Consider the following 26,661-nt stretch of genomic DNA (forward strand, 5'->3'; position numbering starts at 1 on the left):
TGTCGGACTTCAACAACAGAATAGTTTACAATGTGGAGAAACATGCAGGAACACTCTCCTTCATACAGCCTAGCCGCTTGCCAACTAGCTTACATTGGCTGTCATGACTGTTTAGGACTCCTGTTATGAATGCTCTATGCATGGCCTTAACCTCAGACGGAGGGTTCATGTGAATGTTGCCGAACATACTCTGCTCGGTCTCCTGTGCTGCTGTGATCTGCATGGGTGTTAAGGCTCTATGTCATATTGTAGTGGATTTTAAAAGGACAAAGGTCAGATGATTCCCATAGCAACCACAGCCATGAATGCCTTTATTATAATTAGTTCGCTTCCATCACAGGAAATGAATGATTATACCAACAAGAGTAGGTTACATCTCAGTTATAAGTTACATCTCAGTTGGAATGTTAAAGCAATATTACAACCCCCCATAAAGTCATGTTCACATTTCATTACTGTCTACTTGAAATTTCTGACAAAAGGTGTATCGTAAAAAGTCATTGTTACAGCAAACATGTACATTTATTTTTAGTGTTGACGCCTCAAATATGCATGGCGAAAATACACAGGAGGAGATATACTGTACATAAACAGAGACCTACATCTACATTGGACATACATTCTGTTACCAAGAAGGAAAAAATTAAACGGAAGGCAAAATGGCCACCAAGCCATCACATGGAATAATCAGTTATTTCCCAACAAGGTGTCAATAATGAGCACTGCAGTTCTCTTTCATGCCATCCATGCCTCACACTCAAAAACATATCTCCTCTTTTCCTCTCTGTTGTTTTCAGTCAGAGTCAAATGTATGCAGAAAAATATAAAACAACAAAACGTCTTCTTCCTCTGAGCCCTTTGTTTTTACACACACTATACACGGAGAGGAGAGGAGAGGCAAGGAGGGGGTAAGTCACCCCTCTCCTGGTCTGGAGTATCAAAAGGAGGTCTAAAATTTGAAGAGGTCTATGAAGTGCTGAGGTGAAACAGGCACGAGGCAGTTGTTGGGATCGTTGGCTGTACAAGGATGTCCAGAGTCCTAGGAGATAGGAGATAGGAGGGAGAGCCATTGTTACTATACTATATCACACATTCATACAAGTTCCATGTCAGACAGGACAACAGTGCCTAAAATACATTTTCTCAAAGAAAACAACCTTAGTCATTTTCAAAGCAAAAAAGCATAACAAACCAGAAGATGAGTGACAACAAGCCGAGTCTAAAACATAATTCATCACCAGGACAACAGAAAACAAAATGGTGGCCAGAGAGTCAGACATGAGGGGAAGGAAAGTACCTTGAATAATAAGGCCAGGTGGCAGTCCTTTAGGGGTCAGGGACAAGTACATGGGGAGTCAGGAAGAGAGGCAGGAAGTAAGGAACAAGAGAGGGATGGAGAGGGATGCAGAAAGGTTAAAAGATTAGAAACTGAAGGATGGGAGGCTGTCTGGTTCTAACAAAGCCTTGGTTGGCACTGAGAGGAAAGAGGGGTCAATCTACAATGCCAGAGGAGAAATAGAAGGCACATTTCTCTAAATTTAGGAGAGTTACAGTACTTGCAGGAGGAGCCCAGAACAATACTCAGGTTGTTTAGAGTCTAGTACTGCATCATAACACTAGTTAGTGGTGAGAGGAGCTGGCAAGGTGATGTACTAATATGTGCTCAGCCTGCTCACACATTTGAGTCTTAATAGCAATGGTGTGACCAGTCCTTCTATTCATGAGCATCATAAGTGGGGTTATAAAGGTGAAACAAATATTCATAACAGTCATTAACAATAACCTTGCTATAACCCATGCTTTTGAATGAAATGGGTGGTCGGTTTCTTATAAAGAAAATAGGTCAAATCTGTCAATGAGGGTTAGTCAGGTCATTCATTGATCTTTGAGCCGCATGTGAATAATTTGTCTGGTTTCACAGATTAGTTTCCTCCTTAGGTTCGGGATTAGCACAGTCATAAGCATTAACGTTAGCAAACTAAAGCCCAACCAACATGCTAAACCTGTAGATCCCCAGGGAACAGTCCATTTATAGTGTAGAAAACGTTAATTATTCATGTTCTGGGTTCAACTGAAAAGGTTTTTAAAAGGGTAACTCAAACTTAAAAAGGTCCTGGGCTGGCGTGGTTACACGTGGTCTTCGGTTGCGGGGCCAGTTGGACGTACTGCCAAAATCTCTAAAATTACGTTGGAGGCGGCTTATGGTAGATAAATTAACATTCAATTCCCTGGCAACAGCTCTGGTGGACATTCCTGCAGTCAGCATCCCAATTGCACACTCCCTCAAAGCTGGAGAAATCTGTGGCATTGTGTTGTGTGACAAAACTGCACATTTTAGAGTGGCTTTTTATTGTCCCAAGCACAAGGTGCACCATAGTAACAATCATGCTGTTTAATCATCTTCTTGATATGACACACCTGTCAGTTGGATGGATTATCTTGGCAAATGAGAAATGCTCAGTAACAGGGATGGAGAAACATTTGTGCACAGAATTTGAGAGAAATAATATTTTGTGCATATGGAACATTGCTGGAATCTTATATTTAATTTCATCTCATGAATCATGACAAACACTTTACATGTTGCGTTTATATTTTTGTTCTGTATATATGAAGACCAGAATTGACTTGCTTCATTATAATTAAGCCTAAAACATCTGGCTTTTGAATTACTTTAAAAAAAAAATGAATCAAAAAAACTAAAATCATGAAAATTACTAAGGGCTGAGGTAAGAGGAATGTGCTAAAGTTACATGCTGCTAGCAAAAAGGAGAGGGGCAGTTAAGCAGTTTGTTGGTTCTGGAAAAGAGGCTGGTTCTCTACCCAAATGATGAATCACTTCTAACAGCATAAGACAGAGAGACTATGTTGAATATTTTTGGCGGTGGTTGTGACTACACATTACTGATAAAGATTGTTTTGGCTGTACATTTTCCTCACAGTACATCCCTGTCCAGCTCTCGAGAACCCAACGGGGGCATACAGCCATCCCAAGGGTTCTAAGGTGAATGTATATGGACCACCGCTGGCTACATGTGGACTACAATCCCGACGCTCCGTTTTAACGCTTAGAAGGGTCTTTCTATAAACTAGGGTACCAGTGAGGATGTTTTTTTCTCTCATGTCATTACATTAAATATATGGGTGGGGGGGTGTCATAGCTATATAGCCAACCTATGTTTAACTCTTAATCATGGTTGGTATCTTGACGGATTTGTCCAAAATCGTGTGACAACTTACTTCTCTCCTTGCATTTATGGCAGTGTGAGCTGTCGTTATATCATATGTTAATCATTAAATCAGTTAAATTAGACATTGTATTTGAACCCTGTAAGAATCCTGGACCTAGCTGTCAAGAGTTTTTTCAATAGAGATCTCAGAAATGTGAAACTACGTTTAGTGAAAACAGTTTATGGGCACACAAATCAAAAATAATGTATGCATTGCAAAATCAAATGCTTCTAACAAAAAAAGAGTCAGCTTACCTTTATACTTAAAATCAATACGATCATTAATGTGCTTCTTCAATAATTATGCATAATACTTGTTAGATGCTCATTTGGTATCCATTCAGCTGTTCCTGTCTTTCTAGGGAGTTTTTCCTAGCCACCGTGCTTCTACATTTGCATTGCTTGCTGTTTGGGGTTTTAGGCTGGGTTTCTGTATAGCACTTTGTGACATTTGCTGATGTAAAAAGGGCTTTATAAATACATTTGATAGGTTGTTGTATAGGTGGTTATGGGGCGATTTGCATATATTCACTTTTATTCCTCTAAGAACACATGAAACTACATGAAAATCCTTTTGATTTTTGTGTCATACGATTTTGAAATGTTGATCCCAATGTCACACATTGTCCCCATTGTTTATAGAAAGACCCAGACACATTAATAATCCTTGTTGGCGATACAGTTTTGGAAACTTTTGGAACTTTACTTTCATATCAGTGAGAAATAATCTTTCAAATACAAAATATACTTACTGTATGCAGTTTTAGCACATATAACAGCCTCCAGCCGACATCCTCCCACCTTGCGCTCACATTTCCAATGGCAAAGGGAGGATGTGTCTTTCTGGAAGCATGCATTATTCACAACACAGTCATGTGCAACTGTGCTAAAACTGCGTACAGTAAGTGTATCTTTTGGACTTGAAAAATAATGTCTTGCTAATATGAAAGACAAGTTCCAAATGTTTCCAAAGCCGTATCACAAGTGAGGCGTATTAACACAGATAGTCGGGGCATTTCCCTCTTATTTTACATTTTAGTTTACTTTTCCTTCTTGATAAGCACATTGCGAACTTGGAAAAATGCTTAATAAATATATGATTAATATCAACCTAAAAATAGGCATATGTATTATGGGAGTCCCCCCTGATATGCAGCTACGTAACCCATAATAATACGTGTCCGAAATGGCATCCTATTCCCTATGGGCCCAGGTCAAAAGTAGTGCACTATGTAGGGAATATGGTGCCATTTGAGATGCTATCATATTGTCTAGTGTGTCTTCTTGTTCTTACCTTCCAGAAGAGGATGCTACAGTGTCTGCAGAAGTGCAGTGTGTCTCCGTACTGCTCTCTCTTGGGGTAGTATTTCTGTAGGGTGTAGTACATGACCTTCCAGTCCACATGGCCCCTCTCTGACAAGATCAGATGCCTGCAGAACTACACACACAAGGAGAAAACACAGTTGACACCAGGGGGAAAGGAAAGAAAGAGATGCTATGGTAAGTTATTTTCTAAATGACCACCATTTCATGTTCAACTCCATAGACCTTATGTAGAATGCCTCCCTTATATTAAATGTGGCAACACTGCACTCTGGTGGTCACTGTGTACTACTCAATGAACATGACCCTGTATTCAAGCAGTTTGTGACACTGATTCCATTGAATGCCATGTTTAGATACCCAGTGACTTCTACCTGTTTCTCTGCAAAGTGAAACTGGCACAGCTTCTTCCACAGGTGCCGGTCCTCACTGAGCATGTGAAGAGTGGGCGTGGCCTGTCCCAAGTTGATGATGTCACAGGCGTCGGAGAACTTGTACAGGATGTTGTTCTGCATGTCTAGCGGCAGGTCACGCAGCGTCATACCATTGGACATTTGCTGGGGGAGAAATATACGTATGTTGAAACTATGGAAAGACTGTCACATAACTACCAGGTCAATTATCCTCCAAGCAGAGGGTCTCTCGTCTCTTGAAACTAAACAGACGGCACACGTCTAAGTACTGAAGTTACAACTTTTTACAAAGCAAACATTAACCACCTTGATAATGAGACAGAAAACGAACCAGTCTATCTCTGAAGCCTAGCCAGTCTGATTTGGATTCAGCCAAACATCAGAGCAAGAGTTGGCTAAAGCAGAACCAGATTGACACCTAGTTAAGGATATCCCAGGCCGGCTGGGGCTGCAGCATTCCACTACACAATACATTACATTTACATTTAAGTCATTTAGCAGACGCTCTTATCCAGAGCGACTTACAAATTGGTGCATTCACCTTATGACATCCAGTAGAGCAGTCACTTTACAATAGTGCATCTAAATCTTAAAGGGGGGGAGGTGGGGGGGGGGGGTGAGAAGGATTACTTATCCTATCCTAGGTATTCCTTAAAGAGGTGGGGTTTCAGGTGTCTCCGGAAGGTGGTGATTGACTCCGCTGTCCTGGCGTCGTGAGGGAGTTTGTTCCACCATTGGGGGCCAGAGCAGCGAACAGTTTTGACTGGGCTGAGCGGGAACTGTACTTCCTCAGTGGTAGGGAGGCGAGCAGGCCAGAGGTGGATGAACGCAGTGCCCTTGTTTGGGTGTAGGGCCTGATCAGAGCCTGGAGGTACTGAGGTGCCGTTCCCCTCACAGCTCCGTAGGCAAGCACCATGGTCTTGTAGCGGATGCGAGCTTCAACTGGAAGCCAGTGGAGAGAGCGGAGGAGCGGGGTGACGTGAGAGAACTTGGGAAGGTTGAACACCAGACGGGCTGCGGCGTTCTGGATGAGTTGTAGGGGTTTAATGGTACAGGCAGGGAGCCCAGCCAACAGCGAGTTGCAGTAATCCAGACGGGAGATGACAAGTGCCTGGATTAGGACCTGCGCCGCTTCCTGTGTGAGGCAGGGTCGTACTCTGCGGATGTTGTAGAGCATGAACCTACAGGAACGGGCCACCGCCTTGATGTTAGTTGAGAACGACAGGGTGTTGTCCAGGATCACGCCAAGGTTCTTGGCGCTCTGGGAGGAGGACACAATGGAGTTGTCAACCGTGATGGCGAGATCATGGAACGGGCAGTCCTTCCCCGGGAGGAAGAGCAGCTCCGTCTTGCCGAGGTTCAGCTTGAGGTGGTGATCCGTCATCCACACTGATATGTCTGCCAGACATGCAGAGATGCGATTCGCCACCTGGTCATCAGAAGGGGGAAAGGAGAAGATTAATTGTGTGTCGTCTGCATAGCAATGATAGGAGAGACCATGTGAGGTTATGACAGAGCCAAGTGACTTGGTGTATAGCGAGAATAGGAGAGGGCCTAGAACAGAGCCCTGGGGGACACCAGTGGTGAGAGCGCGTGGTGAGGAGACAGATTCTCGCCACGCCACCTGGTAGGAGCGACCTGTCAGGTAGGACGCAATCCAAGCGTGGGCCGCGCCGGAGATGCCCAACTCGGAGAGGGTGGAGAGGAGGATCTGATGGTTCACAGTATCGAAGGCAGCCGATAGGTCTAGAAGGATGAGAGCAGAGGAGAGAGAGTTAGCTTTAGCAGTGCGGAGCGCCTCCGTGATACAGAGAAGAGCAGTCTCAGTTGAATGACTAGTCTTGAAACCTGACTGATTTGGATCAAGAAGGTCATTCAGAGAGAGATAGCGGGAGAGCTGGCCAAGGACGGCACGTTCAAGAGTTTTGGAGAGAAAAGAAAGAAGGGATACTGGTCTGTAGTTGTTGACATCGGAGGGATCGAGTGTAGGTTTTTTCAGAAGGGGTGCAACTCTCGCTCTCTTGAAGACGGAAGGGAAGTAGCCAGCGGTCAGGGATGAGTTGATGAGCGAGGTGAGGTAAGGGAGAAGGTCTCCGGAAATGGTCTGGAGAAGAGAGGAGGGGATAGGGTCAAGCGGGCAGGTTGTTGGGCGGCCGGCCGTCACAAGACGCAAGATTTCATCTGGAGAGAGAGGGGAGAAAGAGGTCAGAGCACAGGGTAGGGCAGTGTGAGCAGAACCAGCGGTGCCGTTTGACTTAGCAAACGAGGATCGGATGTCGTCGACCTTCTTTTCAAAATGGTTGACAAAGTCATCTGCAGAGAGGGAGGGGGGGGGGGAGGATTCAGGAGGGAGGAGAAGGTGGCAAAGAGCTTCCTAGGGTTAGAGGCAGATGCTTGGAATTTAGAGTGGTAGAAAATGGCTTTAGTAGCAGAGACAGAGGAGGAAAATGTAGAGAGGAGGGAGTGAAAGGATGCCAGGTCCGCAGGGAGGCGAGTTTTCCTCCATTTCCGCTCGGCTGCCCGGAGCCCTGTTCTGTGAGCTCGCAATGAGTCGTCGAGCCACGGGGCGGGAGGGGAGGACCGAGCCGGCCTGGAGGATAGGGGACATAGAGAGTCAAAGGATGCAGAAAGGGAGGAGAGGAGGGTTGAGGAGGCAGAATCAGGAGATAGGTTGGAGAAGGTTTGAGCAGAGGGAAGAGATGATAGGATGGAAGAGGAGAGAGTAGCGGGGGAGAGAGAGCGAAGGTTGGGACGGCGCGATACCATCCGAGTAGGGGCAGTGTGGGAGGTGTTGAATGAGAGCGAGAGGGAAAAGGATACAAGGTAGTGGTCGGAGACTTGGAGGGGAGTTGCAATGAGGTTAGTGGAAGAACAGCATCTAGTAAAGATGAGGTCGAGCGTATTGCCTGCCTTGTGAGTAGGGGGAAGGTGAGAGGGTGAGGTCAAAAGAGGAGAGGAGTGGAAAGAAGGAGGCAGAGAGGAATGAGTCAAAGGTAGACGTGGGGAGGTTAAAGTCGCCCAGCACTGTGAGAGGTGAGCCGTCCTCAGGAAAGGAGCTTATCAAGGTATCAAGCTCATTGATGAACTCTCCGAGGGAACCTGGAGGGCGATAAATGATAAGGATGTTAAGCTTGAAAGGGCTGGTAACTGTGACAGCATGGAATTCAAAGGAGGCGATAGACAGATGGGTAAGGGGAGAAAGAGAGAATGACCACTTGGGAGAGATGAGGATCCCGGTGCCACCACCCCGCTGACCAGAAGCTCTCGGGGTGTGCGAGAACACGTGGGCGGAATACAACACTGAGAGGACCCGATGACTGAACACTGTCACCGTGCCAAATCATATTAAATGTTATTGGTCACACACGTAATTAGCAGATGTTATTGGTCACACACGTAATTAGCAGATGTTATTGGTCACACACGTAATTAGCAGATATTGCGGGTGTAGCTAAATTCTTTCGCTTCTAGCTCCGATAGTTTAGTAATATCTAACAAGTAATATCTAACAAATTACACAACATATACCCAATACACACAAATCTAAGTAGGAATGAATTAAGACTCTATACATATGGACGAGCGATTTCAAGGCGGAACGGACTAAGATACTGTAGAAAACAGTATATACACATGAGATGAGTAATGCAAGATATGTAAACATTAAGTGAAAGAGATACCATAGAATAGTATAGAATACAATATATACACACACAAGATGAGTAATGCAAGATATGTAAACATTATTAAAGTGACTAGTGTTCCATTCCTTAAAGTGGCCAGTGATTCCTAGTCTATGCCTATAGGCAGCAGTCTCTAATGTGCTAGTGATGGTTGTTTAACAGTCTGATGGCCTTGAGACAGGAGCTATTTTTCAGTCTCCCGGTTCCAGCTTTGATGCACCTGTACTGACCTCGCCTTCTGGATGATAGCGGGGTGAACAGGCAGTGGCTCGGGTGGTTAATTTCCTTGATGATCTTTTTGGCCTTCCTGTGACATGGGGTGCTGTAGGTGTCCTGGAGGGCGGGTAGTTTGCCCCCGGTAATGCGTTGGGCAGACCGCACCACCCGATCATCTCCTTTGTTTTGTTGACGTTGAGTGAGAGATTGTTTTCCAGGCACCACACTCCCAGAGCCCTCATCTCCTCCCTGTTGGCGGTCTCGTCATCGTTGGTAATCAAGCCCACTACGGTTGTGTCGTCTGCAAACTTGATGATCGAGTTGGATGCGTGCTTGGCCCTGCAGTCATGGATGAACAGGGAGTACAGGAAGGGGCTACAGAGCAGTGTGCAGAGTGATGGCGTTTGCATCGTCTGTGGATCTATTGGGGCGGTAAGCAAATTGAAGTGGGTCTATGGTGGCAGGTAAGGTGGAGGCGATATGATCCTTGACTAGTCTCTCAAAGCACTTCAGGATGACAGAGGTGACCTTTGCCTTCTTGGGTACAGGAACAATGGTGGCCATCTTGAAGCATGTGGGAACTGTACCCAGGTCAGTACCCAGGTCAGCAGTAGACTTCCCTTATAGAGCCATGGCTGAACTATAAGGTGTGAGGGCTTTTAGGCCCATAGTCAGCCGTTTAAAAAGGACCCACCCCCCCACCCCCCCAATACTCTACCTTGGGTATCTGCAGGTTGTTGAGCTGCTGCTGCCAGTTGAGGATGGTCTCCAGCCTGCAGACCCAGATGTTGATGTTGCCAACCAGGACAGACTTGCCCATGCCTCGGGTCAGGATGCACAGGGTGGAGCTCAGGTCCTGCAGCAGCTCCTTGATAAGGCGAGGGTTATGATGGTCCTCCAGAACTGGACACAAAGAGAGAGCAAAGACGTTAAAACAGTGTAAAAAAAACACCCTATAACTACATCAATATTCACTGTCGTTCATACCAGGTCTCTCGAGATAAATGTTATGTTTTTGTAATGGAAAGAATGTAGTCAAATTCAATATATATATATATATATATTTTTTAACTGTACAGGAAAATCTTTATCAAAAGTCGAAGCATTTTAACATTACTCCCAAAGCAAAACCACCAGTTGAAGAACGTACTGTACTCTCAAGGCATGCATGAAGCCAAAGCAAAATAGGTCTTTATATACTGCAGCGAATTCATGTTTTCCTTCCTGAGGCGTGTGGTTGTGTGACCTAAAGCTTAGATCTGATGGCTCCTTTGATCCGCCCGGCAACAGCAGCTCAGTAATGACGGGGCACTACAGCTGTGTGGTTTAGTGGCGGGACAATCACTGACACAGCAGCGGGACCGGTTCTACTGCCACATTGACGAGACCAAACAATGCCAAGAAACCCAATATTAGACTGTCAGTTTGAGGGCATAGAATTGAGAACAGAGAGACGTGTTGTTCTCAGAGAAAGCATGAGGCTGCATTTCACTTCTCCAACCAGGGAGCAGTGCCAACACTAATGTAAGTATGGCTCAGAGCTAAAACCAGGGGCTGTGCCATTAGGCAATGTGCTGTGGTTACACAGTGTTATTCTGACAGGCCATTGAGTACAGACCAGGGAGGTACAGCATGATGAGGACATATCCCTCTCCGTCTCGCTCACCCTTCCGTACGATCTTCTCCAGCACGTTGAAGTAGTTCTTCTGAGCTGCTCCACTGAGGGACGGCAGCTGAGACCTGGCTATGAGCTGGAGGAGCTGCACAGAGGGAGAGGGTAAGAGAGAGGGAAGTAAAAGAGTGAGAGGACAGGACACAAACCAAGGATTAGTATCAACACATATCCAGTAGTATTGATACACGCAGTTTTAGTGATCAAGCTAAATCATGCTTATAATTCAGATAGTTAGCCAACAGCTTACTTTTGCCACATAGGTAAATCTCTGGATGTCCTGAGTGGCACTGGAAAAATCTAGACGGTTGAAGGCTTCCCCTAGTGTGCAGTATCCATGTCTCTAAGATAATAACACAAACTTAATTACCAAAACACATACCATGTATGGTAAAGAGTAGAATGGGCAATAAACAAAATCTAGTGGACATTCTCAGTATTATTTACTGTCCATTAAATTTAGCATAAACAGTGTATCCACATTCCAGGTCTTGGGTCGCACTGTTATATGGTGCGGTTGACCTAAACTTTCCTCACCTCTCTTGTGCTCTCCTTCTGAACATAGATCCACTTCTCCTGGTAAACAACTGGGAAAAGAGAGAGATTTACTTTGCTATTTATCAGAACTGTTTTGTTAAACCACAGCTGCCAAACCTCATGCTAGCTGGCTAGCATTCCTAATAGCTCGTGGTTGGCCATTTTCCCCCAAAGACCTTTAATGGGAATAAAATGGCTGCGGTCAGTGCTACTCACACTGTGATTTGGTGTTGTTATTGTAGAAGTCTTTTTTCCTCTTTTTGGCGACTACCTCGCACACATTTCCAGTAAACAGATTCTCTTTGTTTTCATCGCAGAGCCTGTTTCAGAAAGACAAGGTAGACATGAAAGGAGCGTTAATAGCATTGTTTATGAGCGTTGGCATGTTGGACGTCAGTCTATTTATGTAACAAACTAAGTGGCTGTCCACACTGCAGAAGGCCACAGCCTGGCCATGCCCAGATGACTGCCTGACTACCCCTCTGAGGTGATTAAGACTGGCACAGCCCTGATCTGACCTGGCTGACCTCTTGTTTCTCAGAAAGACTCATGGAGAAGGTCAGGGACTATTTTCCGACCATAACATCAGCTCTAATGCTGGACAAGATCGGCTAATCTCTTTATCTAGGAAACCACGTTCGGATAAACAATTAACTTCAGATTTCCGAAAATCTCTGACTTGCATTGATGCCAGGGTGTGTATATGACTGTATGCCAATAGGTCACAGATCACAGCTTGTATCCATGAGGTTGTATCACTGTCATTGTATCATTGAGGCAAGCATAAGATATCTAGCAGCAAATCAACTTCCCATCACAGGCAGCTAATCTCAAAATCCAGATTATACCGCAACTATCAACTTCCTACAGTCCTGTTTAGGTCTATGTTCCGTGTGTACCTGTGGCTACACGGCTGCCTGTAGGGTGGAGTGGCAGAGTATGTCTTGTTTTGCATTCATGGCTACAATTCATAGTGATACTTCTGTTGGGGCTACCCTTAGGGGACGTTTCAGTACTCGGACAAATGTCAGATTACACCTTCAAAACAGGTTTGTGAAAGTATGGCTCGAGGCTAGTATCTCTGAGGGCTCCAGTATACTAAAACACAAATTATGAATGCACTTTTTTTGCCCAACTCAGACAGACCATATGATAATATTCCTGCACTGCCATGTAGGCCAAAGGAATGAACTGAAAATAAATAGGTTAAATAAATAAAACTTCTGGTCTTGCCCTTGACAGAGATTGGTTTGCCCTCTTTGTATCAGCAGAGCTTTCATTACTCCCACTGGACTTCATTACATTTCAAATATATGGCAACAGGCTTTAATCCTCAGTCCAACAGCATACCTGTAACACAGGGAAATGTATTGGCTCTATCAGACAGGCTTTTGAAATATATTTTAAAGACTGTAAAAACTATTTCCCAGATTAAATAGTCACATGTTCTCCATAAAATGAGTTTATAGTAATTTGGGTGAACTACCTCTTTAACCCCGAGTCCATGTTGTTGCTCCTACATGCTTTTGTGGTTGTTGCTACTGTTATCTGGAACATAGTGCATCTGGAACTTCATTGACCATCACCTTGCTCTGATCTCTATGGGTTTTGCCTTCTCGCTCTACACAGACAATCAGCAGGTTTAATGAGGACTGGCTGCTAGATCAAAGTGAGTGGTCCACTGATGCTCTCCATGCATTAGTAATACATGTGCTCAGCCTTATCATGTGACCATCTCAGGAGCAGAGCTCTGAGACTCTCCCTCCAGCCTCTCAGATCCACACAGACTGACCACAGGGGCTGGAGATGAAGCAATTCATTGGTGTGGATAAAAAATTTTTGCATGTGACACATGCAGCTTATCCAGACTGGAGGCTAATTCAGGATGTTTTATGCACTGGTCCCACTGCTTAAAGCACGCACGAACTACCGTGCACACACACACACCAATCAGTAACAGGGAATTAGAGGTCAGGAATGCAATGCACTAACATTTCACAGAGGATTCTCACTGCAGCATGCCTGGACAGAGAAGGAAAAACAAAAACCCTCAGACAAGAGGAACAGAGCAATGTTGGCTCTCAAACTACTCGAAATATACTCTGTACAGTCAATGTGGGGCTTTGACAGTCGATGTTTACCTTTTACATGGCATCAGCGAAATGGCTGAGAGAGAGCTGAACTACTGTGTTGGACTTGGATCAGTACAAGAGCAGGCATAATGATGTCGGTCTGTGGGAGTGTTTGTTTAGCAGTCAATGGCCACTGTGGGGGGGGTACTGTATGATGTCATTGGCCTTTGAGTCGGGATGTTTTTTGGAGGAGTCACTGAGAGGAAATTATGTCATCGGTTATTGTGTGGTGCAATGTCATCATCTGTTTTTCTGTGAGGTATTTGTAGGATGTTTATTGTCAACTGTTGTACTGTGAGGTACTGGATGGCCAACTCTAGATTTGATGACACCATCAAATCAAATCAAATTTATTTATATAGCCCTTCGTACATCAGCTGATATCTCAAAGTGCTGTACAGAAACCCAGCCTAAAACCCCAAACAGCAAACAATGCAGGTGTAAAAGCACGGTGGCTAGGAAAAACTCCCTAGAAAGGCCAAAACCTAGGAAGAAACCTAGAGAGGAACCGGGCTATGTGGGGTGGCCAGTCCTCTTCTGGCTGTGCCGGGTAGAGATTATAACAGAACATGACCAAGATGTTCAAATGTTCATAAATGACCAGCATGGTCAAATAATAATAAGGCAGAACAGTTGAAACTGGAGCAGTAGCACAGTCAGGTGGACTGGGGACAGCAAGGAGCCATCATGTCAGGTAGTCCTGGGGCACGGTCCTAGGGCTCAGGTCCTCCGAGAGAGAGAAAGAAAGAGAGAATTAGAGAGAGCATATGTGGGGTGGCCAGTCCTCTTCTGGCTGTGCCGGGTGGAGATTATAACAGAACGTGGCCAAGATGTTCAAATGTTCATAAATGACCAGCATGGTTGAATAATAGTAAGGCAGAACAGTTGAAACTGGAGCAGGAGCATGGCCAGGTGGACTGGGGACAGCAAGGAGTCCTCATGTCAGGTAGTCCTGGGACATGGTCCTAGGGCCCAGGCCAGTTGAAACTGGAGCAGCAGCATGGCCAGGTGGACTGGGGACAGCAAGGAGTCATCATGTCAGGTAGTCCTGGGGCATGGTCCTAGGGCTCAGGTCCTCCGAGAGAGAGAAAGAAAGAGAGAAGGAGAGAATTAGAGAACGCACACTTAGATTCACACAGGACACCGAATAGGACAGGAGAAGTACTCCAGATATAATAAAAACATAAAAAACATAAAAACAATTGTAAAAAGATACTCAGCGACTAGCCTATACTATTATAACCATCTGAGATAAATAGCGACTACATCACCACAAAAAAATACATGTAGCAAATCATAACAATCAGATGTAATACTCTGCCACGTCAAAATAGAAGATTATTATTTTTCCCAAATCTGTTTTGTTTGTCTAGACTGGAGCACCACAGGCGTTAGACAGAGCTAGCTCTGAATGGGAAAACCCCTGGTCTAAAAGCCTCATCATTCACTATCACCACAGTCCACAGGACATAACAGAACATGTTTCCTGCAGATAACAGGCCAGCACTCCTGCTGAGAGAAGTCAGACTGCCCAAAACCCCATTTTAACTGACAAGAGACAGACAAAAATAACTTGTTTGTAGCCACTGCTATAGCATAAAATACCATGCTGATTTGATGAACACCCTGCATAGTAAATCCTTCTACATCTCTTTATATGGCAATACAATGCAGGGTCAAACCCATGCACCCAATTATAGCATTCCATAAATATGAATCAGCCACAAAACCTGAGAGAGAGGAGGGTAGGAAAAATCCTGGCAACTTTATTCAATAGGTTTGCTAGTGAATGTTAAATTGAACCACGTCAGAACAGATGTGAGAGAGGGTGTTAATATTTAATTCAGTACAGATGTGGAACATTTTTTACCTTAACTTACCCTGTCCTTATACTCAATTTAGGCTACCCCACACCCAGGGTAAGTTGTGCCAAGAGATGAGACCACTTTTTTTATGCTATGTTTTATGCTATGTTTACATTAATGCAAATTATTTCCAGGGATCCACAACATCCTGAAATATATGTAGATATCTTTGTTAGAAAGAATATTATATTTCTCTTGACGTAGTGATGAAGGAAAAAAAAAAAATACAAATAAAAAAAATGGCTCCAGATACCCCACTCTCCCCTACTGACTTATGAATCTGCCAGTCATGTCTATTTCACAATCCAACTCTCCACAGGTTGCATAGCTGGAGACGGCTAGCGGGTATGGAGTCAGTTCCCTCAAACAATCAGTCAAACAAACAACTATTATCAGTATTCACACTTACTGTCTGACAGGCTGTGGGAGAAACAGGAACCAGACACATCTGTTTAAAAACACTCTGTCCTAGGGCCTCCCGGGTGGCGCAGTGGTTAAGGGCAGCGCCAGCTGTGCCACCAGAGACTCTGGGTTCGTGCTCTGTCATAACCGGCCGCGACCGGGAGGTCCGTGGGGCGACGCAAAATTGGCCTAGCGTCGTCCGGATGAGGGAGGGCCTGGCCGGTAGGGATATCCTTGTCTCATCGCGCACCAGCGACTCCTGTGGCGGGCCGGGCGCAGTGCACGCTAACCAAGGTTGCCAGGTGCACGGTGTTTCCTCTGACACATTGGTGCGGCTGGCTTCCGGGTTGGATGCGCGCTGTGTTAAGAAGCAGTGCGGCTGGGTTGGGTTGTGTATCGGAGGACGTATGACTTTCAACCTTCGTCTCTCCCGAGCCCGCACGGGAGTTGTAGCGATGAGACAAGATAGTAGCTACTAACAATTGGATACCACGAAATTGGGGAGAAAAAAGAAAAAAAAATCCTTAACCCACACTGATGATGATGATGATAACAGAGATCTTTCTCAGTTTACCTTCATCCTATGGCACATCTTCATCAGTTGGATCGTTTTTATTAGGTGACTGACTCACTTTACTCTGAGTCTTGCGTCAACAACCCTATCATTAAATGGTTAGAGCGTTAGGCCAAATCCCCAAGCTGACGAGGTAAAAATCTGTAAGGCAGTTAACTAACTCACTGTTCCCTGGGCGCTGTGGATGTCGATTAGGGTTGCACATTTTGGGGAATATTCAGAGGTGGAAACTTTCCATGGGAATTAATATTAATACCATTTAAAATGTAGATGTTTTTTGCATTTGATGTATTTACCATATCATATGGATACATAAACCTTATCATAAGTAGACATGATTGCAAATGATTAAATCCTTCCAATATAAATTTTTAAACAATTTAGTTTCAAACTGAACTTTAATTAAATTAGTTGACTCTTCACAAGGGAGGATTTCACTGAACAACAAAAGGGAATATTGAAAGCTCCCCAATGATCCATCGCATCTCCCAATAACATTTTCAACATACATCTGTAAAATGATAGTCGAGAAACAAAAGCGTTGGTGGTCTTCCATGTCTTCTCCCTAGACCTCCTCAATGTCCACCTCTTGAATATCAGAATCAGAGGCCTCAACACCCAACGGGTGTTGCTGGGCAGCTTCAATGTGGTGCTCTTATTCTTCTCTTTGCTTGGTGAGGTAGATTGCTGCTATAACTTGATGACCCTCCACATACACTCTACAAGAGAGCCAAGGAAATGGTTGGGTATCCACTGTTTTTTCAGTGCCATTATGTCCTTCAGGAGCAGATGCAATGCATGAGTAGCACAGCCAATGGGTGTGATGTGAGGGTAGGACTCCTCCACTTTAGACTAAGCAGCCTTCATATTCGCAGCATTGTCTTTCACCAGTGCAAATACATTCTGTGGTCCAAAGTCATTGATAACTGCCTTCAGCTCATCTGCAATGTAGAGATCAGTGTGTCTGTTGACCACCCACCACAGATGATTGCAATACAGTCTACTTTCTCTATGATTTGCTTGACCTTCACTTGAAGACTGAACTCTGCATCCAGCAAATGAGTTGATAAATGTCTGGTTGCATGGGTGTAAGAACATTCAGAGAACATTCAGAAATCTCTTCCAATACACATTGCCTGTGAGCATCAGATAATGAACCAGTTGCATACACAGCTCGAACAAGACATTCATCAGCATTTCTCTGACTACGTTCCTCCGTTGAGTCAAAAAAACTTCAGATTCCAGGACCATGAGCTGTTGCTATCAATAAGGTGTCCGATTCATAATTTTCACCTCCAATAGAAGTAGAGGGACTTCTGTCAGAGATTGCTTGTTGTGAGCGCTGAGGGAAATGTATGCACATGGCCAGATGATTGTGCATTTTTGTTGCATTCTTCACATTTGATTTGGCACAGTTTATGCAAATGTACACAGCTTTTCCTAATACATTAGCTGCACTGGACACATCAGATGGTGCCCGTGGCATTTTCCTGTAAAGATTAGGAAATAAATTAGTTAAAATACAATTCCATGTACAGATAAATAGTTAAGCAGCTAGATTAAACAACTCCTTTGTAAGATACATGTTTTAAAATGAAACCTGTATGGAAACAGGTGAATTAACATTCAGTTAGCAGGCTCATGCAAGCTAAACCCCACATGGTAGCAAAAACTAACTAGCAGAAATTGTTAACAAGTTATAAATGATTTAAACACACTGTGCTGTAGGCTACTACATACCAGTTAACAAAAAATAATTTATGTCATAAAATATATTCACCCCACCCAGTACCATAATCAAAACTTACCAGAAAGCATGTAGTCCTTGGCTCAGACAGTGTAGTAGTGTGGGCTCAATAGCATCTCATTAGTGTGCAAGATCTTGAGAATCAGCTGTAGATGTGAAAGAAGAATACACTGTGCATGCAGAGGGTTGCAATTCCATTGAATTGGGGATAGTTTAACCAAAATATGCCACAAGACCTAGAATTGCCTTGTGTATCCTAAGCAAAATTCCCAGGCTTAACTTCCCATGGAAAATTTCCAGAGAAATCCCTGAAATTTACTGGAAAGTTTCCAACCCTAATGTCGATTATGGTAGCCCCCCACACCTCTCCGATTCAGAGGGGTTTCCTAACCACCCACGCGCACACACACACACACACACACGTTCAGTGGTGTAAAGGACTTAAGTTGTTTTTTTTGGGGTGTTTGTACTTTATTCATATTTTTCTACAACTTTTACTCCACAACATTCCTAAAGAAAATAATTAACGTTTTATGCCTTACATTTTCACTGACACCAAAAATTACTCGTTACATTTTGAATGCTTAGCAGGACCGGAACATTTTATAATTCACACACTTATCAAGAGAACATCCATGGTCATCCCTACTGCCTAGGATCTGGTAGACTCGAACACAAATGCTTCGTTGGTAAATTGTCTGAGTGTTGAAGTGTACCCCCTGGCTATCCTTAAATAAAGACAATTGTGCCATCTGGGTTGCTTAATATAAGGAATTTGAAATTATTTATACTTTCACTTTAGACATATTTTAGCAATTACATTTACTTTTGAAACTTACCTATATTTAAAACCAAATACTTTTACTCAAGTAATAGTTTACTGGGTGACTTTCACTTGAATCGTTTTATTTTAAAAGGCATCTTTACTTTTACTCATGTGCATCTATGACACTTGGCTACTTTTCCCCACCACGGCACACATTTCAGTGAGGAAAGCCATTAGATCAGTAATAAATGGCAGACTACATCTCTGCTCAAAACCCTGTTTTTCAATGGAAACCAATGGTTTTCAAATGGTGAAATAGAGTGTGGGGAGTGACAATGGTAGATTCTTCATACAGAAAGGCTACCAGATGCTGCCTGACTGTACAGGACAGCTAATACAAGACAATATCATAGATGGTGCAGGGTGTCATGTAAATATCTATTATTTTGAGCATTTTGTATTTTTTGTGAAATTTACATGACACAGGGCTTTTAATGAGGATCATTTCAAGCATGTGAGCATCAGTTGATTCATTATGTAGTTCTCATCTGCAATGGAGCCAAAAAGCAAAGTCTATAGCCAACTTTATTAGATTTAATACTAACCAATCAAAACAAAGTCAACGTCAATTGTCATCGATCTCAATGATAAGACTTTACATGAACTAGATTCATTTCACATGGTTATATTACTGACATGTGTATGAATGTTATTATACATTTTAAATTTTTTTTTTTAAAGGTGGCATACCTTGTGTGTTCTACAAATCAACTCAAGCATACAGCAACTCATGAGAAACAGGCAGAGTAGTGTATGTATGTATGTATGTATATATATACACATACAGTACAAGTCAAAAGTTTGGACACCTACTCATTCAAGGGTTCTTCTTCATTTGGAAGATATTCTACATTGTAGAATAATATCAAAGTTATCAAAACTATGAAATAACACATATGGAATAATGTAGTAACCAAAAGTGTTAAACAAATATAATATATAATAATAAAATATATTTTATAGTTGAGATTCTTCAAAGTAGCCACCCTTTGCCTTGATGACAGCTTTGCACTCTCTTGGCATTCTCTCAAACAGCTTCACCTGGAATGCGTTTCCAACAGCCTTGAAGGAGTTCCCTGGAATACATTCCAATTAGCATGTGTGTCTTGTTAAAAGTACATTTGTAGAACAAATTATTATTTACATTGACGGCCTACTCTGGCCAAACAGTAACGCGCCACCCTGTTGGACTCCCAATCACGGCCGGTTGTGATACAGCCTGGAATCGAACCATGGTCTGTAGTGACACCTCTAGCACTGAGATGCTAGAGCCCTGCATCAGAGGTGCTGCATCAGAGGTGCTGCATCAGAGGTGCTGCATCAGAGGTGCTGCATCAAAGCACTGCATCAGATGAACAGGCCTCCAACAATCACCCAACCTCAACCCAATTGAAAAGGCTTTGGATGAGTTGGACCGCAGAGTAAAGGAAAAGCAGCAAACAGGTGCTCAGCATATATGGGAACTCCGTCAAGACTGTTGGAAAAGCATTCCAGGTGTAGCTGGTTGAGAGAATGCCAAGAGCATAGAAAAGCTGTTATCAAGGTAAATGGAGGCTACTTTGAAGAATCAATTTTTATTTTATTTGTTTAACACTTTTTCAGTTACTTCATGATTCCATATGTTATTTCATAGTTTTGATGTCTTCACTAGTATTCTACAATGTAGAACATAGTAAAAAATAAAGAAAAACCCTTGAATGAGTTCGTGTGTCCAAAATGTTGACTGCTACTGTATGCATGTATATATCAATAGGTGAATTATTAAGAGCGATGAGGGCACGTACGTAAATGGCACTTACTCTTCCAAGTCTATTCCGTTGTTGTTGTCCCTCATTTCATTTCCATAGAACTTGATCCTCTCCCAGCCATCCTCGGTCTTGATCCAGCTCCATCCTGGCGACCTCCAGTCCTGGCCCAAGAAAGGCATCCTTCACCCGGGGAATGTGCAAGGAGATGTTTGTGTAGCTAGCTGCTAGTTAGTTACTGTACCTGTGTGTGTATTGTTGTATTGCCACGGTTAAAATAAATCGCTGTGAGGAGAGATTACACATTTTAGCGATTTCTAGTTTGTCATTTTTTTTTTTAAATCAACATTAGTTGTCAACATTGTCGAATGTACAATAAAGATAGTCATTGTTAAATATTGACTACTATTGCGGATATCTGTCAAGCACAGTTCTCTGGTTGAGCCGAGTTAGAAAAAGGCAGAGCAAATGACAGCTAACGTTAGCTCGCAAACTGATTATCCGGAAAAAAGATTAACAGACTATAGAGACAGAGGACTATTGTGTTTCTTAGTTAAACATATATTTCCCAATAAAACAATCAAACCAAACTTACTTAGAGAGCGATGAGGTTGTTGAATTGAGAAACGCAGCTTTGCTCTGGAAATATTGACGGAAGTAAACATATCGTACAATAGAATGTGACACGCCTCCTGCCTTTCTGTGATTGGACGTGTTGGCTTTCTTTATCTTGTTGCTACCCGGAATTATATCGCTGATTGGCTGTCAATATTGTCAATCATTATCTTTTTTATGGACTGTGTTTTGCTAAGAAATTTGTATACACGTGATAGAAACCTTGCACATGTATCCGAGTGTATTGGTTTGGATATGGGGAAGGGATATAATGCCGAGCTTGCTAAACTGAACGGTATGGGTTGACTTCGCTCTAAGACATGTAATATTTTGATACCACTATAGGCTATTTAGCTCTGTCATGATATCCCAGTTACAAATCGTGACCATGGGACTATAAGGTTCGATCTGACATTTTGGTTTTAAAAAAGTACATTGACAATAAAACCATTTTAAATCAGAAAGTTATATCTGCGCAAACACCTTTTAACTTGGTGCTATAAGTTTATATCAGCAATCCAATTACACAATTCTGGGTTGTCAATCAAAAACAATTGTATGTAAGGTGATATACAGTGCATTCGGAAAGTATTCAGACCCCTATACTTTTCCATATTTTGTTACTTTACAGCCTTATTCTAAAATGGATGAAAAAATACATAATAAAACAAATTAAAAAAAGCAGAAATACCTTATTTACATACAGTACCAGTCAAGAGTGTGGACATGGCTACTCATTCAAGGGTTTTTATTTATTTGGACTATTTTCGACATTTTAGAACAATAGTGAAGACATCAAACATTGAAATAACACATATGGAATCTGATAGAAAGCAAAAAAGTGTTAAACAAATCAAAATATATGTTTTATTTGAGATTCTTTAAAGTAGCCACCTTTTGCCTTGATGACAGCTTTGCACACTCTTGGCATTCTATCAAGCAGCTTCATGAGGTAGCCACCAGGAACGAGTTTCAATGAACAGATGTGCCTTGTTAAAAGTGAACTTGTTAAATTTATTTCCTTCTTTATGTGTTTGAGTGAATCAGTTGTGTTATACATAAGGTATACAGAAGACAGCCCTATTTGGTAAAATACCAAGTCCATATTATGGAAAGAACAGCTCAAATCAGCTCAAATCAAATAAGCAAAGAGAAAAGACAGTCAATCATTATTTTAAGACATGAAGGTCAGTCAATCTGAAAAAGTTTATTTAAAAAAAAAACATCAAGAGCTATGAGGAAACTGGCTCTCATGAAGCCTGCCACAGGAAAGGAAGACATAGAGTAACCTCTGCTGCAAAGTATACGTTCATTAGAGTTACCAGACTCAGAAATTGCAGCCCAAATAAATGCTTCACAGAGTTCAAGTAAGAGACGCATCTCAACATCAACTGTTCAGAGGAGACTGCATGAATTGCTTCAAAGAAACCACTACTAAAGGACACCAATAAGAAGAGAAGAGACTTGCTTGGGTCAAGAAACACAAGCAATGGACATTAGACTGGTGGAAATGGAGTCCAAATTTGAGATTTTTGGTTCCAACCGCTGTCTTTGTGAGACGCAGAGTAGGTGAACGGATGATCTCTGCATGTCTGGTTCCCACCGTGAAGCATGGAGGAGGAGGTGTGATGGTGTGGAGGTTTTTTGCTGGTGACAGTGTCAGTGATTGATTTAGAATTCAAGGCACACTTAACCAGTATGGCTACTGTAGAGATACGCCATCCCATCTGGTTTGCGCTTAGTGGGACTATCATTTGTTTTTAAACAGGACAATGACCCAAAACACACCTCCAGGCTGTGTAATGGCTATTTGACCAAGGAGAGTGATGGAGTGCTCCATCAGATGACCTGGCCTCCACAATCACCCAACCTCAACCCAATTGAGATGGTTTGGTATGAGTTGGACCACAGAGTGAAGGAAAAGCAACCAACAAGTGTTCAACATATGTGGGGACTCCTTCAAGACTGTTGGAAAAGCATTCTTCATGAAGCTGGTTGAGAGAATACCAAGAATGTGCAAAGCTGTCATCAAGGCAAAGGGTGACTACTTTGAAGAATCTAAAATGTAACACGTTTTTGGTTACTACGTGATTCCATATGTATTATTTCATAGTTTTGATGTCTTCACTATTATTATACATTGTAGAAAATAGTGAAATAAAGAAAAACCCTTGAATAGGTAGGTGTGTCCAAACATTTGACTGGTACTGTATGTTTTCAGACCCTTTGCTATGAGACTCGAAATTGAGCTCAGGTGCATCCTGTTTCCATTGATCATCCTTGAGATGTTTCTACAACTTTACTGGACTCCACATGTGGAAAATTCAATTGATTGGACGTTATTTGGAAAGGCACACACCTGTTTATATAAGGTCCCACAGTTGACAGTGCATGTCAGAGCAAAAACCAAGCCATGAGGTTGAAGGAATTGTCCGTAGAGATCCGAGATAGGATTGTGTTGAGGCACAGATCTGTGGAGGGTACCAAAGAAATTCTGCAGCATCGAAGGTCCCCAAGAACATAGTGGCCTCCATAATTCTTAAATGGAAGAAGTTTGGAAGCACCAACACTCTTCTTAGAGCTGGCTGCCCGGCCTAACTGAACAATTGAAGGGCATTTGTAGGGAGGTGACCAAGAACAAGACATGATGGTCACTCTGAGTCACTTTGAGAGAACTCCAGAGTGACTTTCCCATCTCCTCTGTGGAGATGGGAGAAACTTTGAGAAGGACAACCATCTCTGCAGCACTCTACCAATCATGCCTTTATGGTAGAGTGTCCTGAAGGAAGCCACTCCTCAGTAAAAGGCACATGACAGCCCGCTTGGAGTTTGCAAAATGCACCTAAAGGACTCTCAGACCATGAAAAACAAGATTCTCTGATCTGATGAAACCGAGATTGAACTCTTTGGCCTGAATGTCAAGTGTCACGTCTAGAGGAAACCTGGCACCATCCCTACGGTGAAGCATGGTGGTGGCAGCATTATGCTGTGGAGATGTTTTTCAGCAGCAGAGAGTGGGAGACAAGTCAGGATTAAGGGAAAGATGAACAGAGCAAAGTACAGAGAGATCCTTGATGAAAACCTGCTCCAGAGTGCTCAGGACCCCAGACTGGGGGCGAAGGTTCACCTTCCAACAGGACAACGACCCTAAGCACACAGCCAAGACAATGCAGGAGTGGCTTCGGGACAAGTCTCTGAATGTTCTTGAGTGGCCCAGCCAGAGCCCGGACTTGAACCCGATCGAACATCTCAGGAGAGATGTGAAAATGGCTGTGCAGCCATGCACCCCATCCAACCTGACAGAGCTTGAGAGGATAGAGAAAAATGGCAGAAACTCCCAAAATACAGGTTTGCCAAGCTTGTAGCATCATACACAAGAAGACTCTAGGCCATTTTTTTTATTTGTAATTCATTTGAAAACAATTCTAAAAACCTATTTTTGCTTTGTCATTATGGGGTATGTGTGTAGATCATTGAGGTGGGAAAAAACTATTTTACCAGGCAAGTCAGTTAAGAACAAATTCTTATTTTCTATGACGGCCTAGGAACAGTGTGTTAACTGCCTGTTCAGGGGCAGAAGAACAGATTTGTACCTTGTCAGCTCGGGGGTTTGAACTTGCAACCTTCCGGTTACTAGTCCAACGCTCTAACCACTAGGCTACCCTGAGGGGGAAAAATGATTTAATACATTTTAGAAAAAAGCTGTAACGTAACAAAATGTGGAAAAAGTCAAGTGGTCTGAAAACTTTCCGAAAGCAATGTACTTTTTGCGTCATGAAAGAGGAAGTCATCACAAAACAGTTCTGAGATCTGGGACTTGAAAAATACTCATTATCTCAAAACTATACATTTAGCAAATAGAACCTTATTGTCTCAAGTCCTTGATTATTGATGGCAAATGTACTCTTTTTAAATGACTTTATATCACCACTTTTTCAGAAGACTGGGCATAAATGTAAGCTCTTTATGGTAAAAATAAATAAATACAGGTGCCTTGGAGCAGTGGTTCTCAAACTGTGGGGCGTGCCCAGGGGTCGGAAGAGAGGGCTTTAAACTTACTCTTGAAAGGTAACAGTAGAATGCACAAGGTAGTGCATCATCAGTTCCTCTTTCGGTGTTAGTCATTACATACCTTAGAAGGCTATTTACAATCTGTCAGAAATGTCTACATTGGGCCTCCTGAGTGGAGTGTTGTGCAGTGTTGCGGTGTCACTACAGCCTGAGGTTCATTCTCAGGCTATGTCACAACCAGCCGTGACTGTTTTTTAAAATCTATATTAATATGATTTTCACCTACCTCATCCCCACAATTTATTTACTTTTCTGCTCTTTTGCACACCAATATCTCTACTTGTACATGATCATCTGATAATGTATCACTCCAGTGTTAATCTGCAATATTGTAATTATTCGCCTACCTCCTCATGCCTTTTGCACACATTGTATATAGACTCCCCTTTTTTTCTACTGTGTTATTGACTTGTTAATTGTTTACTCCATGTGTAACTAACTCTGTGTTGTCTGTTCACACTGCTATGCTTTATCTTGGCCAGGTCGCAGTTGCAAATGAGAACTCGTTCTCAACTAGCCTACCTGGTTAAATAAAGGTGTTCTCAACTAGCCTACCTGGTTAAATAAAGGTGTTCTCAACTAGCCTACCTGGTTAAATAAAGGTGTTCTCAACTAGCCTACCTGGTTAAATAAAGGTGTTCTCAACTAGCCTACCTGGTTAAATAAAGGTGTTCTCAACTAGCCTACCTGGTTAAATAAAGGTGTTCTCAACTAGCCTACCTGGTTAAATAAAGGTGTTCTCAACTAGCCTACCTGGTTAAATAAAGGTGAAATAAAAAAAATAAAAAATGAGAACCTCAATGAAAAGGGTATTTCATAAAAATTACAAACCACATTTTTATTGATAACTAGCAAGCAGTTTAATGACTTTGGGAGTTAGAGACCAGAAAAATATATCAGTTTACTCATCCAGAGCTATGCTTTAGCAATGTTTCTAGTTATCCATGGTAGAGGTGCCTGGAGATGTGGGTATACTCTAATTTTGCCCAACATTTCCCAAATGACCTGCTCATTGAAGGAAAGGCGCCCTGTGTGAAAAATTCTATGAGAAACAGTGACATACACTTTGAATGACCTAAAACTATAAATCCCATATTGGTCAGGCCTACCCAAGCTGTACTGTGCAGTAGGCTAATAGTAGTCACACTGTTGATATAGATAAATAAGGCTGTCACGCTCTCAAAGTCACACCTTTTTTATTAGAAAACAACACAATTGGATGTCCATAAAAATGCTTAGAACACATCAGGAGACATCAATTTCAATTTTTTTTTTAGTGTAGTTACCCTTTAATTGTTGTTAGTTTAGCATTTCAGTAGAACATGAGATGGAGTTCGTAAAACAAATGGCCACTGGATTGATGCAAATAATCATGATATCGTTCTGCCAGGTAGGCTACTTTGTCAACATTTAATTAAGAAGGTTTCTGGGAAAAAGCCTTTCTATCTACCAGAAGACGGTTAGGCCTATCATTAGCATCACTATATTTTTCCTGTTCCTTCATTGTTTGAAACCTGGATGTTTAACTTCATATTATTAGGCATGTCTTACCTTGCTTCAAAGTAGCCTATCGACAAAATCCTACCCTAGAAATGTGGAGGCAATTTTTT

General features: G+C 42.6%; 1 protein-coding gene across 3 annotated transcripts; it reads right to left on the reverse strand.

Moving 5' to 3' along the window:
* Positions 1-278: 278 nt before the first annotated feature.
* Positions 279-21,061, reverse strand: fbxo25 (F-box protein 25). 3 transcript variants are annotated; one of them, XM_052523858.1, is made up of 10 exons: positions 20,961-21,061; positions 20,420-20,650; positions 11,291-11,394; positions 11,075-11,124; positions 10,788-10,880; positions 10,532-10,625; positions 9,584-9,768; positions 4,928-5,110; positions 4,525-4,668; positions 279-1,039 (listed from the first exon to the last, which is right to left on the reverse strand). In XM_052523858.1, the coding sequence occupies exons 2-10, from the start codon at positions 20,545-20,547 to the stop codon at positions 950-952; spliced, it is 1,071 nt and encodes a 356-aa protein (XP_052379818.1). In that variant the 5' UTR covers positions 20,548-20,650; positions 20,961-21,061; the 3' UTR covers positions 279-949. The 3 variants fall into 3 exon arrangements, with proteins under 3 accessions (XP_052379818.1, XP_035631018.1, XP_035631017.1); XM_035775125.2 differs by lacking the exons at positions 20,420-20,650; positions 20,961-21,061 and adding exons at positions 12,308-12,424; positions 12,561-13,780; XM_035775124.2 differs by lacking the exons at positions 20,420-20,650; positions 20,961-21,061 and adding an exon at positions 12,308-13,780.
* Between the last annotated feature and the right edge of the window lie 5,600 nt (positions 21,062-26,661).

The sequence above is a fragment of the Oncorhynchus keta genome, chromosome 8 (genome assembly GCF_023373465.1).
Source record: "Oncorhynchus keta strain PuntledgeMale-10-30-2019 chromosome 8, Oket_V2, whole genome shotgun sequence".
Taxonomy (NCBI): domain Eukaryota; kingdom Metazoa; phylum Chordata; class Actinopteri; order Salmoniformes; family Salmonidae; genus Oncorhynchus; species Oncorhynchus keta.

What these genes read in the sequence shown, in the direction of transcription:
- fbxo25 (XM_052523858.1), bottom strand. Translation starts at nt 20,547, where the DNA reads ATGCCTTTCTTGGGCCAGGACTGGAGGTCGCCAGGATGGAGCTGGATC. An exon ending in GATTTACCTATGTGGCAAAA is followed by an intron (nt 10,626 to 10,787) that starts GTAAGCTGTTGG and finishes CCCTCTGTGCAG; the next exon opens with CTCCTCCAGCTCATAGCCAG. An exon ending in TTCACTTTGCAGAGAAACAG is followed by an intron (nt 4,669 to 4,927) that starts GTAGAAGTCACT and finishes TTGTGTGTGTAG; the next exon opens with TTCTGCAGGCATCTGATCTT.